Source organism: Salarias fasciatus, chromosome 10, assembly GCF_902148845.1.
Source record: "Salarias fasciatus chromosome 10, fSalaFa1.1, whole genome shotgun sequence".
NCBI lineage: Eukaryota > Metazoa > Chordata > Actinopteri > Blenniiformes > Blenniidae > Salarias > Salarias fasciatus.
Window position 1 is genome coordinate 19,037,859 of NC_043754.1, and position 19,615 is coordinate 19,057,473.

The 19,615-nt window shown below is 43.0% G+C and overlaps 1 protein-coding gene across 1 annotated transcript; it reads right to left on the reverse strand.

The window, feature by feature from the left end:
* Nucleotides 1–408: 408 nt before the first annotated feature.
* On the reverse strand, nt 409–19,148 carry cxxc5a (CXXC finger protein 5a). Its single transcript, XM_030100798.1, is given in 4 exon segments — nt 409–1,402; nt 10,258–10,782; nt 10,784–11,270; nt 18,819–19,148. Coding segments are annotated over 3 exon segments (840 nt in total). The 5' UTR covers nt 11,054–11,270; nt 18,819–19,148; the 3' UTR covers nt 409–1,357.
* Nucleotides 19,149–19,615: the final 467 nt, after the last annotated feature.

Here is a 19,615-nt window from a genome sequence, read left to right on the forward strand (position 1 = left end):
GAGATCGCAGACAAACCAGAGGACATTATGGTGATCCATACCGCTACCTGGTTTACTTTTAATGATCTCTGCGAGTCAGAATTTTCCCATACCGTCCAATTGCACAAGAAAGGGGAACAATTTTCATAATTTTTCGAAAAATTCATACTTATTTGTTTTTGTCAGTCAAACCAGCCGTTTTGGGGGAAGAAAAAAAAAAAAAAAAAAGAAAACATGCAAACAGACAAGTAGACAAACATCAGGATCGTAAAGTTTGACACAAATACATGCATTCCTTTTTATTCACAAAACCAGTCCAATTTTCTAAACAAATACAAAGATCGGTTATTTCTCAAAGCGGTAGCTACCCAGCAACATAACAAAAACATGAAAATATAACAAATAAACAAACAGTTTTCTTTAAAAAAAAAAAATGCAATCTTGTCTCAGTGCGTTCAGTAGGGTAGACTCAGAGCAAGTGCTGTCTCTTAGTGCTATTGCCCTGAGCAGTATTGGCACATGCTCAGTAGGGCCACAGTAACATAAGGCTGCCAGTTTCGCTAAAAGAAAAGTTTGGAAATGCAGAGGAGGGCTGATTGAGGAAATTACAGCAGTGACGGCTCTGGCGAACAGCATCTTCAACCCGGTGAAGAGTCTCTGGAGATCTGCCCGATAGCGAGACTTTTTCAGTTTCAATTCAATCCGAAATTGACAGCAACACAATTTGGAACATTTTTCTTTTTTTTTTTTTTTCTTGTCTTTCAAAAGACGACCGCTGATCTGCCTGGAAACTCCAGTCCTCCACCAAATGAAATCAGAAAATCGACAAGGGTTTAAGTAACATAATGGTGAAGAATTACAATAATGTTTGCCATTAGCCACTAGTTTTAAAATATAGCTGTAAATTTACATTCTCTACACGAGTACTGTATCTTTCCACACATGAACAACATTAACACCAAACACAGAAATTAGTTGATTGTCCACACTCAGTCCGTCATTTCTGTTTCTGGCAATGAACAGTTCCATGTTTAAGCGACAGAAAAAACCTGCTGGGAAAAGGACAAAAGGTACCAAAATGGAAACATAGAAAAGGGAATGAAAGTTGCCATAGATGCTTTTCTTTACGCTTCATTTTTGGTTCAAGGAATAAGTAGGTGCATCCATTATCCGATTGATCTTTTTTTTTTTTTTTTGCCGTTCGTTTTTTTTTTTCTTTTTTGTCGTTTTGTTTTTTTTTGTCGTTTCTTTTTTTTCTATAATTTTATTTGTTGCTAGTTTGTTTATAAGCCAGTGTCTGTTCCGGAGACAATCCAGGAGTTGGCATTGCACTTGATGGCAGAGCTTTGGGTAGGGACGTGGAGGAGGAGGAGGAGTCCTACTGGAACCACCGGAACGCCGCTCCTGTAGGAAGCATCACCTTCTTGGAGAAACAGAAGACAGGAAGGGAGGAGAAGGGAGGGCGGTGGGGGGGGGGGGGGGGGGGGGGGGGGGGGGGGAGAGGGAGGGGGAGGATGGAGTTGTTAATGAAATGCAGCATATATTTAGTGAAGCCAAAAACTGTTCGCAAGTTGACATGGGGGCATGCGTCATGTTTAAGTTGTCCTCGTCTCTGCTGTTCATTTTATAGGTACAACAAATGATTACTGACACAAGGGAATGACAGAGTGATTGATTCGTGTATTAAATTTTCTTTTCTTGTTTCTATTTAAAAAAAAAAATAAAATAAACTAAGAGCTCAAAGTCAAAACTAAATTCTACCAAGGTCCCACAGTGAAGTGTTTCTATTGATAAATGGTTGGAACCGCTGGTCGGTCCGGCACTACTTGTGCTCCACTCTGTCCCCCAGGTGGGCAGCATGTGTGGAATCTGTACAAAGCGCCACCACAGGATCAGGCTTCAGTCACACCAAACCCAATATGCCACATTCATTATTTAGCCGCCACACGCGTTGCTCTCCCACACCCATCATCATCAACGGCGCTGATGATGGTGCGAGAGCGCAATCCGTGTGACTGGATTCAGACCCACACACACACACACACCAACACACACCCCCACCGCGGTTATCTGTGTGTCTGATTGCACCGGGCAGGAGTGCCACACATGCATGCGGCCGCGGGGCTCAGCAGCAGCCTGCCAGTCAGGAGATAGAGAGCCGCTCGGGGTCCCTGGAGCCGCAGCGCGGCTGGCGTCCTGCAAAGTGCAACTCGATTCTGCAGCAGCGGATTCTTCCGTTAGCCAGCTCCGCCTGGAGCGAGGCAGGAGGAGCTCGGCAAACATTTATGCACCCACACACACTCTCGCACCGAACCAATATGTATTCAAGTACAGTCACACACCTCCACACACAGTGGCACGTTAACCGACACTCGCAATACACCCCCGAAATCGCACCAAACAGTGAGAGTGTTAAAGTAAAAAATCTCATGCGCGCTGGATTCAGATTCACTTTTCCGTCGGTGCTCAGCGACCGAGGACTGAAAAAGGAATCGGACAAAAATCCGAAAACACAAAATATTATAATTCTATTTTTACTATAATAAAATTCTGCTAAGTTTTGTTTTGGACATAACCACTTTTTTTTTTGTGTGTGTATTGTTGAACAGCTCTCTCGCACAGCTGCAGTGGAATTATAAGTTTTTCAACAAAGGCAGCTCCGAGGTAAATGGCCCATTAGTTTGGAGAAGTTTGTTCAAAACCAAAAACAATAAGAGTCTTAATTGCTTTTTAGGGCCCACTTAAACCATTCCTCTACCTCTGAATCAGCGGTGCAGTGTTCTTTTGACTGCCATTGTTCACATCGGGACATGAAACTGAGTGACAGCAGGGTTCGTGCTCCACAGGTTTCATTTACTTTCATTCGGAAAGTTAACACCCGCTGACAAAAATAAAACATTTTTGCTTGGGTAAAAAGACTTCAAACAAGGTAATTATTCCCTGATCCCAACTAAATATAGCCCACACTGTGCTTTATTTGTGAAATTGACTTAATCAGGAATAATCTGACAGCTGAGACACTGAATGCCCACATACAGTATGTGGCGTATGCGTCAGTTCACATCAACTCTCAAATGTGTGATCATTTCCCAAAGCTGTTTGATGGATGCAAGGTCAGCCTGAAATGTTAATTCATGCTAATTTATCTGCTTCACCTAAATCTGGATTATGCATGTATACACTACTACAGTGCTTGCTCTAATACAAATATACAGAAAACTGCTTTAGGCGGAAGAAAATGTTGATAAAATCCACAAACCCAGAGGCTACAGCCAACATATTGCCAAGATGATTTGATGGTTCATGTGTTAAGTATCAGTAGCCTCTCATCCATCTCTGGGATGACCTTTCTGCGGCAGTACTCAGCTACTCAGAAGACGGTCAGAGGACAGCAACATCTGGCGCTGCCACAGATGTCAAAAAACCTGGTAAGAGCTGTGCTGACCATGACGTAATGCGCGCAAGGGAAGGAAAACAACACGTCCCTCCACTGATCTGGAAACGCTGCTTTTCCTCATTATCAAACATGTGCAATCAATGGAAAAAAATGGCAGCTTTTCAGGAATAGAAAACCCTTTTCCTTCACGACGCTGATTGCAAGGGTTCAAACAGATGGGATCTGTGGGTGTGAAGTGGCCAATCACTAAAATCGATGGATTTTTTTTTTCCTTTTTTTTTTTTTTAAAGGGGTGCACATTTGTCTTAGCATAGCACAAACAATTTCTGTAGAACAGACCACAAAAGTCAAACATTTTTTTTTTAAAGGCTAACTGCTCCTTAAACGGGCTCAATCCACCACAACTTAATATAATGGCCTTTCAGCGCACAGTGCATGTTGTTAGGTGTTGCTGATGCAAATTCCTGTAAGCCAGTTTAAGCCATCATGAATTCAGCTGTTGCCCCAGGGCGCCACTGAGCGTTCTGCTTATTGTTCTCACGGCTTTATCATCAACAATTGTCAGTATTCTCTTATGGAAACCCACAATAATAAAGGGAAAAAAACAAAAACAAAACACAAACTGACACAATGAACTCAAAAGCATCTCCACATACAGTAGTGTATGTGGGATGTAACACCGTCTGCTTTTCACAAGGAGAAGAGCAGGGAAAAAAAAAAACCTTTAAAACAAGTGAATCAAAACACCAGTGACCTCCAGCTGGCATAAACACTCACTGTTTGTCTGGCTGAGGGGCTGACGCATTTTCCTGCGCTTGCTCTCCTTTCCAACAGTCAATTGTCATGGATATGTAAATACGCTCATAGGATTTATCTTACTTGACCAGTAAACACATCTTGGAACCGTAGCAGGAGCAGCAATTAGCTTAACACATGCTTTCTGCAGTAAGTTCACTAAACATGTAAAATAACAATGCAAGCAGCTACTTTTGGTTTCTCGTTTGATTACTTTGCTTTTAAGTACTGAAATGACTGCAGTTAAGTTGTTTCGGGATCCTTGAGTATTTCAAAAGCATGTAATTTTCCACATTCACAAGCATACAAATACTACAATACCCACCGTGTAATCCAATTTACCTACACAATTCAAATTAACATACAAAATGATATGTATATTGGTCGGGATCAAGGATATTATACTAACAGGGAAATTTTCTGGTCATTAATCACATTTATCTACGGAATAAATTGCTTTATTTTGTAACTTCTAAATTTTGGTATTTGTTTTGGTATTTATATTTAGTATTTTTGGTATTTATTTGGTATTTACTTCATACAAGTGAAATAAATCCCATGTCTACTATTGACAATGAAGTTAAAAAGTGAAACAAATACTTTGAGTAATTTTTGAGGAGAGCTCTTTGTACATTTGAGCATTTTCAACTATTTCCATAATACAGACACAAAAACAACAACAAAATACTAGTCTGAGTTTTTGTTAGAACACAAGTAAAATTACAATAAAGGTGTTTTACTGATCCTCTATAAGCTAATGAAATTATAGTGAAATCTGTGATGATAATGATGACAGACGCTGACGTTATTAATTCAACTCATGTCCTTTAACCCTGGAAATTCATTCCCAGTAAGCACAGGTCAAGAATGTGGACGGAGGCTGTAATAAAGTCATTAAAACTGTGTTGGACAAGCTGTTAAATGGAGACGTGAACGCCCGAAATATCACATCTTACATATGTCTACCTCACCTTTAAGCAGCAACTCCCAAAACTTGCCTATTCTTTTATTCCCTTGGTGAATAATACCCCCGTCTCTCTTGGAGTTCTGGACTGTTAGCTTAATACAGATGTCAGGCTACAGTATGACACCTCGACTGCCTCAGTTCTCCCTCTCCCTCTCTCTCTCTCTCTCCCTCTCTGTCTTCTCTGTCCACTCCAACTTGTCCCTCTGTCTGCCCGGCAACTTGCTCACACATCCATGAGTCTCGGTGTCAGTCTGCATGCCTGTCAGTTTGTATGAGTTTCCTCGGTCCTGACAGTCCGGCGCACGGTGTCTGGGAGGCAGGGAAGGCCGTGAGGGAATACGCCGCTCCCGTATCAGCGTCTGATACCAACAAAGTAGGTCCCGGCGGAAAACGCTAGTGTGTTCAGGCGTTAGCTTTGTTTGATGGCTACAAAGCACCTTATCCGCACCAAAATTAATTCTATTGCTGAATATTGTGAACTGTAGGCAGAGACAAAAACTCACTTTGCCTTGTTTTGCTAAATTTTTGAATATTACTCACCCGCCCGCGCAGTGCAGTGCAACCCGAACGTACAGTGACATTCAAGCAAAACAAGGTACACTACAACTTCCTAACCCTGACTTTCCCTCGTCTTCTGTGCAGAACAGCATCGCTGAGAGAGACTGACACCACTGGAGGGGATTCAGACATACAGCAGAAAGGAACTGCCTTCCCACTTATTTCTCTCAAATGTAGCATTCCCAGAATAAATCCAGACATCTTCAGCCAGTGAGCTATGAGGTGGCAAAGGCCTCAGCATGCTAACTCCCCCTCACTTGCCAATTTTACGCTCCTCTTTGAGCTGCCATGAGCTTTCAATGGAAACCGTCAACACCCTTAAAATAAGCACACTGCTGCTGGACTGCACTTGTGTACACGCTCACAGGCGCGTACGAACACACGAGGAAAACCTCTCAATGCAAATGCAGTAAAACAAAGGCGGGCCATTGCTCTCCGTCGTTTTTAACTTGCGACGGTCCTGGAACCGGTTCGAAGTATATATATATATGCCGAACTGACCACAAGACAAATGTTAAACGAGACATCGCGCCCCTCCGGGAAACCGCACGCCGGGCAGACGGGGATGTGCCGCACTATCTTTGATTGGAGGGGAATGTGACACTCAAGGGCTGTCTGAGCTACAGCTGAGACTCACTGCAGATCACTGAGGACTCCGAAAGCCGGGAGGATCTTCTGTTCTGGCACAGGTGCTGCTCAAGTCGCCCTCAATATGCATTAAGGTCACGGACACAGAGCAGAGATTTCCCTTCAGTGACGTCTTGTGTAAAGACGTTAGAAAACACGTATGGCATAACTGGCGATCTTGCAGCACGCAGTCAGTATTGACATTTCCAATTTACTGCTGACTCAATGCGCGCCGCTTTCTCTTCTGACGCGGCGCGTTTTCCATGAATCTCCCCCCTCTGACATTTAGCCTGTCCTGATGGCATCACACACACTGACAGTGCGGCCCAGGCTGTATCCTCTGATCTAATCACCTGCTGAACAAGAGCTGTTGACTTAATAACAAAGCCTTTTGAGACGGCTACTCGACTGCTAATGGATAATGTATGAGTGCATGAGGACAATGAGGGAGAGGGAGGGGAAAAAAAAAAAGAAGAAAAAAAAAACAGACAAAATTGAAAATTTTGCTCTTCTGTCAAAGCACTTTGCGAGAATAAATAGTTGATACAGTCGCGCCAGACGAAATGTTTCAGGTGAAAAAATACGTAACAGGTTGCAGGCCTCTTTAATAGAGCTCTGCCTGTGGGAGAAACACTCGTCTCGGTCTGCCTTACTTTACAGGCAGATCTTATATTCTGATTTATGTCACCCTTGGTTCATGAAGAGGTGCTTCAAGTCCTCAAAATACCCACTTTGTAATGTTGAGATTAAGAGTGTCAGATGACAAAAGACACCAAAAATACACCACAGGGAACATGAATAGGACCATTAAGTTATAGAGCAACATCAGAGGAAAATTACAGGGACTCCCTGGAAGACTTCATTTATAGCTGTGGGCTGTCAGGTGACTGAGGGTGAGCGCGGTTCATGTTGCCGGCGCGGGTAGAGGTGCAGAAGTTGCACACTTCAGTATGAATATGCTTCTCACCTTTCCTGTGGTGAGCTCATGGCAAAAATCCTACAGCGTATCTGTATTGCACTGCAGAGGCATTCACACCTCGTGCAATTCATCCGTCGCAAAACAGAGCAACATACAGACACCTGGGATATATTAAACGCAGAACTAATCCAATATTTAACTCGGAAATATGTTTGTCTACACCACAGCTTTCTGTGAATCATGATAAGATGTTTTATTAGGACTGAAAATACTGGTCCCCTTAAACAATACTCACTCCTCTAATATTTATATAGTTTACTCCTCACGTAAAAGAAGTGTTCTTGTGCCTGTTCTGGAAAAAAAGGAAATTGCTTGACAGGCCCATTAAATAAATTAGCAAGGAGCCCATATTCCTAGATGGCAAGACAAAAAGCTACGTCAGGCAACTCAATTCAATAATGACACCTCTATTATACTTGGACAACTGTCAGGTTTCTCCTTTAGTTTCTGGCAACTTCTAACATCAGCAGCAAGCGGCGTGATGACCTGCATCAACATAGACTGTCATGAATATTTAAGACCCCATGGGTTTGGCAATGTCTGTGTGAACGACTGGTATTAAGCTAACTGCCATGACAACATCAATTGCAAATCATAAATTAAAATTAAATCCCTTTCTGTTGCAGACATTGAGTCGTACCACCTACATAGCAAGCTGACACATTTCACCATTTTGGTGATTCATCAGCAGAGACAAATGAATCGTCTCATCAATTTGCAACTGAACAATGCGACACTGGAAAACAAAACGCTAACATTCGTACGGATTTGCCCGATTCTCCGCATGTGAGAAATTCCACATTTTTCAGTCAAAATGACCTCTTTATGAATCCTCCAGTTTCACACGTTTATATTTCAACCTTTGGCTCCGAGACAGCATTCTAAGATTCATCTCAGTGAAGTCGGTGGAAATCAAACACACTTCTGCTTTACAGGTTTTCCCGCCAGCTTTATGTGCAAACTGTTGCAGTGAACTTTGTTAAATTACAAGTAATTGTTGTTTCTCAGTGACCATCAAATGATGGAAATAAATCTGACAGCAATCCAACAGGACAAAAACTTTACTGAAAATGAAATGATTGAACCAGCCAAACTGAACTAAGCTTAATTATTGTGAAAACAATCAAATGAAGCATAATGTATTGCCTGGACGCTGTTAATACAATATATAACTTGACAACATGAGCTCAGGTTTGGAGGGAGGAGCAGTTTCATGAAGGGATCACAGTCTGAGTTATCAAAGAGGAATCAGACAGCTTCTTTATCACAGTAATATAATGAAAAACCTGAAGTGAAACAGTGTTTTTTCCATGTTTTACCAGAGTTGCAATTCTAACCACTGATGTATTTTGTAAGCGTGTAATTTTACATCAACTGCTGAAGTGAAACGTCATTTATGTTGACACTGCTGTCTCAACAAGTAAATTTCTCACACAAAGCAACAAATAAAAATTAAATCTAAATTGCAGGCTTATAAAAAAAAAAAAATTAGAAGCCAGCCACTGGTTAAGTATAAAGTGTTACCTGTCATATATAAAAACACACACTATCATTTTTCATCAGGTTGGTTATTTTACCAACTGCAAAAGCAAATATTCATCCAGTTTAACCAAAAAGAAATGCTTCCTCATATGTGTTCAAAGCATACAGAAAAGCCTAAAAATGAAAATCATGGTCAAAAATTATTCAGTCTGTGCATCTGACGAGTTGCTTGCCGTGGACCGCCAGAGTCAGCACATGAGGGTTGAACAACCAACCTTTCAGCCGGCAAACAAGAGGCCAAGCTGTCACCCTCAATCAGTATCAGAAAGGGAAAGAAGTAAAGCCATTAGCAGTTTGAAGCGCCGATCCAGTGTGTGTCAATTAGACCAGCAGCCTCTGCACTGGTTCACGTTCACACTGCGCTGCATATCTATCTATTTATTACATAACGGCACAGTGACACTATTATCCATTGATCGCAAAGGATTATTTCCTTTGAGATGGAACATCTGCTGAGATTGATTTCATGATTGGTCATTCTGTCACCGCAGCCGGGTTAGTTAGGCCAGCGAGTGTGACTGAGGTAACAGACAGGAAGTTTGGATGGCTATTTAGATGAGCTGGAGTGTCACGGGAGAGAAGGACAGCGGCAGCAAAACGGGGGTGGAGGGCGGGGGGGGGGTGCATGTGCCACACTGACACCTGGTGCTCCAGATGACAGCTCCGGAGCCAGATGGACCTTGTTACATGCGCACACATACAGACATACCCACACATGTGTAACTCGCACACAAATACATACTGTACACATATTCACAATTACTGCCACTCTGTGCACACACACACACACACACACACAAACACACACACTTCTGTTTATATTTTTCTACATGTGATTCCTTTACAAAAGCAAATTGCAAAAATTCCCCAAATTAGCTCAAATGGAAACAAGGCAGTGTATTGTGTAGCAGCTCATTCCTGACCACATGGAGAAAAAAAAACAACAACAACAACAACACAATCTTGTGGCTTTTGTGAAAGAATCCACCCTCAGGTTGAAAGATGTGGGTATGGTACGTAATGCGGTTACGGCGGACAGATTAAAGGGACCCCATGGCGCATGCCTGCTCTTCACGTAGCTGCCACACGTCTCACCACCTGTCATTTCTCTGCTTGTGGAGCAATCACCTCACCAATAAGACCCCCTGTTCCATTTTCCCTTAAAGGGGAAGAACATTAACCAAAGGACAATCTTTGATCTTTCAGTGGTCTCCAATTCTGAAAACATGTTTCTAGTCCTTTCGTGTGGATCACTTCCAGATATTAGATTCCATGATTGCAACTGTGAGGCTCCCTTGTCTGGTTTCTCACCCTGTGGTATTGATGAGTGCATCTAAATCCAACGCTGACTCTTAATAAACTTCAAAGAACGGCCCATGAAAAAGTGCCACATCATACCCAACACCCTCTTACCTCCAAAGCAGCAGAGGGTTTCTTCTTCAGTTCCTCACATTTGCGAAACTTGCAGATCTGGTGGCCTGTTTTCCGATTTCGGCAGCTGCTGCACTGCTCGCAGTTAATCCGCCGTCGGCAAGGTGGGCACATGCCGCAACGTTTTCGCTTCTTTTTACCGGAGTTGATAGCGGAGGCCAGCTCGCTCTGCGCCGGGTACTCGGCCAGGCCGGCCATGTGTAGCGCGCTGTCCGCCAGAAACACTCCAGCCGGCGTCATGATGAAAAGCCCCGGGTTGAAGGGGAAGCCACCCCCTACTCCATATGGGAAGTCGACGGGACCACCTACGGCGTCCGTGACAGACGTACCCTCCAAGTCGCTAGCCCCCGAGCCCGCGTCGCCTCCGCCAACTCCGACTCCCATGCCCCCGGGCAGGAGCATGTGCTCCATACCGGCTCGCTTTAACAGTGCCGCTGCCTGGGCAAAGTGCAGCAGGCCATTCTGTCCCTCCAGAACCTGTTCTAGGGTCCGGTCCAACTTGGCGGCCTGTCAGTGCGGAGACGGTGGGCTGGGGCTGCGGGGGCGGCTGAGGCTTGGCCGTGTGGCTCTTTGTCTCATTTTTGTCCGTGTGTCCGTTGGTGGTGGCAGATGAGACGGCCGTGTATTGAGAGAGGGTGCGGGAGTTCTTAAGGCTCTTGCTGAGGGGCGCACTGATGATGCCGCTGCGGTTCCTGCGCTCTATAACAGGAGAGTCCTGCTTGCAGCTACTCCGCTCCAGGTCCTCTGTCTGGCTCCCCTCCGACAGCCCGCTAGACATGGTCCAGAGCGTTCGGGCCTGGGTTGGGGGTGAGGGTGGAAAGGGGGGCAGGGGTGAGCAAGGAGGGACCGTTCCTCGGGTCCGTTCTGCGCCCCGGTGAGAGTGGCGCCTCACCTCGATGAACCGATCAGACAGCCGACGACAGGCAGGCCCCGGAGCCGTCTGCCCCCACTACAGGTCAGCCCTCATCCACATTCTTCCACGGGCCATCTGGAAACTTCACACGGGGAGAGACAGAACAACAAGTGTTTACATTATTTCACCCAACAAACGCAACAACTACATTGTTTACTGTATCTTTCAATCCTATGGCCTCCTCTGAAGGCATAGTGTCACACTTCAGGATGAACCTGTAAACTTACTGATCATTAACAGCACCAAGTATCAATTATATGATGTTTCTCGTAACCTGTTGATCATAAATAACTGTATTGTTGAAGGGTTTTAACGCTTATCCGTCAACCAAACAGTAAATTGACTGACTACAAAAAGAAAGAAAACTAAAAACCTGCAGATTTATTCATCGTTCTCAGATCTTTAGAGTAATGTAACCTCTTCACGTTGTAGTTTTTTCACAAGATGAGTTCGTATTGTGAACTTTGAACATGATGAAGTTACTTAACAAGCTTTGACAGAGTTAGTGAAACTCCTTTTATAAAAATACTAAATATTAATGATACAAATAATGCATCTATAAATGATTTATATGGCTCATAGCACAGCAAACACTTGGCAAGATAAGCAATAGTCTTTAGCGCTGAGCTTCAGAAGAGCTGCTTTATATCTGCCTCTAATTCTTTTACACATGATTGTTGAAGCATCTGTCAAAAGAAAAAAGAATCACAAAGCCAGAAGTCAAGTTTTTTACCTTAGATCTACTGAAAACTACATAAGCTGTGTTGAAAAAGAAAATTAATTTGGTCAACAAAACAGTTTAAAAAATATACAGTGTTAATATGACTCTTGTCCGGGTGCAGCTATACGGAAGTTTATTTTCCCACAATTTAGGAAAACTCAGTGAGTGCTTTTACTGGCAAAATCATATCTGAAAAAAAAAAGAAGTAATTTTACTGCTGTTGTGTAAAGATAAAGTCGATTCAACACTTAAAACAGACCTGGATATTAAACAGCTACTCCTGACTGGCCTGTGAGGGAGAAATTCTGAATGAAATGAGATTTAGTGTCCATGAAGCGATACCACACTGCCCCGCTTGTGTTCTGAATGAGGCAGCTTTATTTTCCTCAGTGTTTGTTGTCACCTGTTGTCTTTACTGTGTAAAGCTTGCACAACGGTTAAGCCACGAGCAAGTCAGCTTACAGTATAAATACAAAGAGTTCCGTCAAGTTTGGAAAAAGATGGAGGCATCTATGAACTTGCTTAGTGAAGTCAAGGACAGTTTTCTTCTGAGTTTGTGGAGAACTAACAGCTGCGTTCATGGAGTTGAATTCTTCTAAATTACTCTTTACTGACTTCATTCAACAAAATTCCAGATCATAATAATGACCGGTGTTAAATTTCCACTTCATCTCGCCCTTTTTTTTTTTTGCCCTTTTTCACATTTTGCTCATAAATCATGTGCAGACCATCTCTTTGAAATCATTTTATTGTTTAAATGAAGTTTGATAATAATTTAATGCCATTTATCTAAAATTTTCCCCCATAATAAATCAGTGTTGCTCTCCCTTTGAGAATCACTTTGTATGAGATCAATATAAATAAATTGTATTGATCCAATACATTTTAGGGATTTAACAAAGTGTTGCATTTATTGATGAACAGTTACATTCACACCAGTCTGATCTTTATAACGACGTGATGATCTGTTGTGAGATTTGCCTACAAAGCAATCTGTGGAGTAAATGAAAATTTGGCAATGTCAATCAGTAACTTTCTGTCTTTACTCAGGTTTCCAAGAAAAAGAAATGTCATTCTAATTTGGCATTAAAAAAAAAATGTGATTAAAGTGGAGTGGCAGGGGCTATGAGAAAGGGTCACTGGGCTAATAGTGGGAGACTTCTGAGTCAACATGCATGAATTTACATGTTTTTAGTGTATGATTCTTATAACTGCTGACTAAACACACACACACAAAAAAAATACAAACTAAGCTGCGTCTATTCTCCTGACCTGTCCACGCTCGAATACAAGGACACTACCTTCCCCAGAAATGCCGAGGAAATGGCCGGGCAAGTCCTTATAAGGGAAACAAAGGGAAAGGGAGGGGAAGAGGATGGGGGGGGGGGGGGTGTCTGTGCAGTGTGTGGAAATTGGAAGGCCAGAATTAGTGGGAGGTAAAGCTTCAAAGGCAAGAGCACAGCCCCCACATTCTCACCAGCTCAGGGGGATGTGGCGCCAGCGAACCAGAGCCAGCTCCGCAGCCCCTGAGCCCCATAGTTTCAGTTTCTCCCACTACAGCACTGACCAGGGTCCGGTTTCCCGAAAGCATCTCGACACTAACGGCGTCTCGGCTCAGTTGTGGCTGAAAGGCACTGAAAATCATCGGACTGATACATGGGGGAGGCTTGTGATTTTTATAGAGTATTGAACCAAAAAAAAAAAAAAAAAAAAAAAAGAAGAAGAAAAAAAAAAACATCGACTGTTTAGTGGCACATTATGAAAACTGATTTTTCAGTGAAAATTTAATGTCTCAACATGATCTCAGATGAACTCTGAGGCGTACATAAAACTAAATCCCAGTAGCTGCTTGTGCAACTGAATAATTTCTCGGTTAATCGCGGCCAGTGAGAACATGCAGCTGATCCAACTGTTCCTCAATGCTCTGAATGCAGTAAATACCCTGAAAGAGTTGAGTATCCCACACAATTAATGAACTGGCTCGTTTTCAATGGTTTGAATAAATGAGTTCTCGAGTCAGCTACAAAGTGACAAAGTTGGCAATGGCGGCTCATGAAAACAGTTTCAAAAATATGACTGATCAGCTGCGACATGACAATCCAGCCAGAACTCTATTATCCCGCCCACCCGCCTCCAGCAGCTGATGATGACACCAGTGGTTTCTAAATAAAGGAAATATGTTTGGGATGAAAAATGACGTGTGTTTCAAAGATGATCTACTTTTCATGAACGCCTCTGCCCCACTAAGTCTGCTTCCTCAGGATAATACTGATGACTGAACAACCGACTGGGACTTCGGTGTCTGTTAAACATCTTATGGGGGAGTCTGTGCTGCATTTTCTTACTTTTGAAGGACACTCTGCAGCCTTATAAAAAGGATAAATCGGGATGATGCAAAAGCTAATAGCACAGCTGATATCAGCTTTTTTTTAGAGGAGTTTCAATGCAAAAATTACAAACAATCAACTAAAATAATAATTAGGGGATTTTCACATCGAGTGTTTATTTTTCCTGAGGAAGTGATTTCTGTAATGCTGTAATGTATAAATCTTAATTTAAATGAATTTCATCAGATGACTGCAATTGCCAACACAATTATATACAACACTGAGTACTTTTTAAGAAAGGCATGTTTAACTTTTATGATAATACTTTAAAACATTAATTTTTTTATTGTTGAACACATTTGTGTCCAGATCTGTACGTTCCAGGTTTACAGGTTGTGTTCGAAACTCTTAAGTTTTGAATCAAGCACCACGATGTGTTAGAATTGGAAGCGCGGACCCTCTACTTTAGCCTCCCGCTCATCTCTCCTGCCCTTTGTGTACATCTGTCTTCAATCTCACCGCTCTTATCAGACACACTCTTTCCATCATCATAAACCCTGAGTATGGCATATAGTCTCGGGCTAATCACCCTCCTCCACTTTCAGCATAAGGGCTCCTCAGATCCCTTCACCACATCATTTACAGAAAACGTTTATGGCCTCATGTGAACTGTCTCCTAAACCGCAGCTGCCACTGAAACCAGTTAATTGGCATTGTTTTGTCCTTTAAGCATGTTCACTCAATTTCCTGTGATGTTATAGGCTTAATGCTGTGGTTCATATTGAAGCGGCTCGCCATCGGCTTCTGTGAATCCAGCTGACAGCACACTCAAGTGAGAGCCGACTTTCTTGTGCCTCAGTCTGCTTCAGCATGAGGATAGGCCTAAATATCAGCTGTCCATATTTCCCCAGAGTTTTTCTGGGTTTCTGTTGATCACTGCAGCGCACGTGTTGAACAGGATTAGTGGGAAAAGATAAAGATGTGGAACTAAATGATCAGCATGAACCAACAGCAACACGTGTGCCACAGCAGGAAAATGATCACTTTAGTGAACGTGTGTGTTTCTTTAAATCCTGTTCAATAATAGCTTTTAGGACTTTTAGATGTTATAGCCTTTCAATGTTATAGTGATGATTAACTTTCAATTATGTGGCCAACAAACTGCAAAAAAAAAAAAAAAAAAAAATAGAGAAATAAGTGTCTTTTGCCAGCTAGTTAAATCATGGCACATTTTTGTTTTGTGAGAAACTGTAAAGTATTTTAACTTATGAACATCATATAGCACGGTCATTTCAGCAGAAACTCAAACATTTTCTTTTAGTCAGGTAGTTTTGTGAGTAAAACTGTTTCACATAAGACTTAATTATAATTTTGAACTTCTACAGGTACTCATACATGCTAATTTGGGACATTACATAAAAACGTATTGGCAACATTTGCAATGCAATTATAAACGCCTCAGTTGATTCTATAAACGCACCTGGTTAAATCTGACATTAATTGGAGCCCGTTTTGTTGAATCAGTCGAGTGATGTCGGCTCTGAAACCTCGTCCCTTTGACAACAGCAGCTGATCTGAAATCTGATCTGGAGAATTTCACATTGAGAAACATATGACATGATATCACATAAGAGGATGATATATTGGAATAATCTGTGTGGGAAGTTTAATTTTTATTAATTAATAGCTGCGTTTACATGACTGGAGCTGCTTTCAGTGAGGATATGTTCAGATTCCTTTGCACACAGCCTCAGGAAAAGAATTTGTGTCAAATAAGCATGAAATGTGTTTTCTTCTAGATATTTCTGCTCCATAGAGTCCTGTGAAGGTGAATTCTGTTTTTGGCGTTTTGCTATTTGCGCCTATAAAATATTTTGTGGACAGTGTTGATATAGGTTTGTTTATATCAAATAATTTGCATGAAACTTACAGGTCAAAATCAGTGACCTCAGATAGACGGGCAAATTAAATCCTTAATGAAAACAGTATGTACGCTCTCTAGCTTAAGGTTAAATTGGAATATCGAGACTACTGTTTTGTCTGCACAACAGGGGATTGATAGTCTAGCATAAAGACTGGAAACAGTGGAAAGCTTCTAGCTGGTCTATGCATAGAAAATAACATAATTTACATCCTGGCATGTAAAAATGATTGATTAAAATTATATATTCCTTAGTTAATCTAAGAAAACACAAAATATATCAAATAAGACACGTGCAAATCAATCACCTGTGGAAAAATACATATATAAGAACTATGTTTTGGTAAAGACCAATTGCCAGGCAGCCACACAAGGGCCTTATAGGCGATGTAACTTTTATCCAGATAGCTACTCATGCTAGCTTCATACACAGTTCATGGACCTGTGAGTCATATTACTCTCCTGGGAAGAGGAAATGAGGACACTTCTTGAAATGGCTTTTTTTTTTTTATAAATAGGCTGAGCACAAATATGGTAGGTGTGATTCTTTAACCTGAGGCAAAGCACTGACAAATCATGAAAAAAAAGGTGAATTAAAGTCAGGTTCAAGGTGTGCTTGAGTGCTCTCATCGATACAAACCACACACAAGTCCTCAGTTTGCTTTAAACATTAATAAATACTGTTTTATCACACATTACAATAGTCAAAAGTGAACAATCAATCCACAGAAATTGAGAAGCTTTCCTTATAAACACTACTTCTGAAAAAATGCTCCATTTAATAATCAAATCTTTCCCTCTGATTGTTAAATGTTGAACGCTGATTGTAAAATATATTTTGAAGGGTATGTTTTTCCAGCTGTGGGATTAAAACAGCACAAACTGACCAGTGAATGAAGATGAGCCCACCCTGTAGTGACAGCTGACTGATGGATGAACAGTTGCTTAGTCCGGCCATTGACCAGATCGATGGCCGGCGATGTGGTGAAAGAGGGAAGGCATTTAGGACTAGTGTGTGCCCATCACCGCTTCTGTTTACAGGACTGTACTCCCACGTTATCACCAGCCATAAAAAGAATAATAACAATTTAAAAAAAAAAAGTGAATCCTTTGTGTGGACTTTGCTTCCACGTGTGTGACTTTCAGTGACTGAGTGATTTTTTTTGTTTTTTTTTTTTTGGGTGTCAAAGTGTCACAGTTATCAGAGGCGTCTTCCCCACCAGGCCTTGCACGCAGCTGTCACGTGCTTTGTGTCCATGAGTGAATCACGAGCGCACTCAGGTAACTCCTGAATAAGTTTCGCTCAGTGACGTCACTGCCTGCGCAGGTGCCAGGTAATCACAGGCGGTCAGGTGGGGGTGGTAGTGATGGGGGGCGGGGGGGGGGGGGGGTACTGTCTGATTTCCTGCCTGGTTATGAATCACTTGGTCCGGAGCAGCTGACTACACCTCTGGAGACGCGAGAATACTTAATGCATTAGTTCAGGCGATGCACCATGCAAATACCAACCCCCCCCCCCTTCCTCTTCCTCCTCCTCCTCCTCTTCCTCCTCCTTCAGACGCGCTGTCTGCGGACTCTGTGCTTGTCTACGGTGAGCTACACATTCCCTATTCCTCCCACCTCCTATCGACTGAGAGGCGCGCTCGCGGACACGCACGAACGCAGAGGAAGTTGGAGAGAGCCTGGTGACAATAATTAGACTCAAGGCTTCATCCATTGTCCAGAACCCGCTGCGTCTTATTCTCCCTAATTAGGCTATGCACACAAGAAGTTCAGGGGGAGAAAAACAAGCACACCGCGCACACCGTGACTTCAAATTATCCGCGAACATACGGAGGGAGCGCTCGGAGCGGTGTTACCGGTGGCGGATTGCACGGAGGAAGGCAGGGGGGGAAGAGGAGGGGGGGAGGGGGGGGGGGGCTGTAAATCTGCGGGTAGCGCAGACCAAAGATACCCGGGAACTTTCTAATGATGCTCAAAGAAAAAGCACAAACACAAAACGGCTGCAACAATCCGCGTTGGATAACAGAGAGCGGGATCCTTACCTCGGTGCGCGCGTTAATGTCTGAGGGTGACAGGTAGATAAAAGTTTCAACAATAAAGGGGGGAAGAAAGAGGCTGTTGTCAGCCGAAAGCGTGTCCCAACTCCGACACGCGTTGATTGTTGCCCTCATTATCTTGGTGCGCATTATTAAGAGCTGATTCATAATAATAAGCAGCGGACGTTCGGTCCGCCGGCGTGCAGATCCCTATCGCAGCTGCCGACGACTTATTAAATAAAGACAAATGACTGTTCTTTAAATGCTGCCCAAACGCGCTTTTTTTTTATCGTCAACACCTGTCAGGTCATTAGCGAAGCTGTTCCCATATTGTAGAAATTAGTAGATTCCGAACAGCCCGTCTTTTGTCTGGACTAATCTAAGAGCGCCGGAGCCGATCTGCGGTACCAGCGGACGGTCTGCAGTCGCACATTTCAGAGGCACCTCGCTTCACCCTGCTATAACTTGATCCTATATGAAGATGACATCCCAACTTTCAGCAGACTTCAACAAAGTATGATCCCCCCCACACACACACACACATCCAACTCCCCCCCCTCCTCCCTCCTCTCCCATGTATCTGCATATTTGCAAACACGAACCCGTTTTTATTCGCACCTACCAAAGCAGATCGGAGTGGAGGGGAGGGCTCCCACAGTCCGAGCGGTCCGTCTCTCAGCCTGCCGTGCAGAATGGTGACAAAAAAAGAAAAGGGCAGGGGGGGAGAGAGAGAAAAAAAAGCTTCTTCCCCGGGAACACAATCCTACAGAGTGCCCGTCTGTTAATGGCAAATGTGAAAAGAAAAAAAAAATATTCACCGTCAGTTATTTTGGAGAAGCGTACTTTCTCAGAGGCTGAACGCGTGGGTTCCCCGAGCTTTCTCGGTCCTTGCAATCCCACCTCTACATCCCCGCTTGCAGAGAGGAACATGCAAACACATTTCATAGATTTTTGGAGCGTCGCGGAAAAACCGAAGTGGACTTTTTGAGCGGCGGGGTGCGCTCCAGCCGAGGCAACAACAAGTCAGCAGCCCGGCGGCGGCGGCGGGGATCAGGCTGCTTTCAGGACAGCTGCTGCTCCCACATGAACATGCGCCACGGAAAAAAAAAAGAAAGCTCGCATCTATTTATTATTGCATTGTGTCTTTCTTTTCTTGCTTTCTCACCATCTCAACGTGCCTCAGTGGGTTGCGCAATTTCAGTTTAGAAATACAAGGTTTTATGCGAAAATAAAACAGTTCTGGGATTTGTCCCCGTGACCTTTTTTTTTTTTTTTTTTTTTTTTTTTTTATCGGGAGGGGTGTGGAGCGGGTGAACTCGGCTCACCCATCTATTTGTGAGTCGAGCAGAAGTTGTGTGCTGACAGAAATCAGCCCCATCCGTCCATGGCGGCTCCTCCTCTCGCTCAGCACTGGAGTCC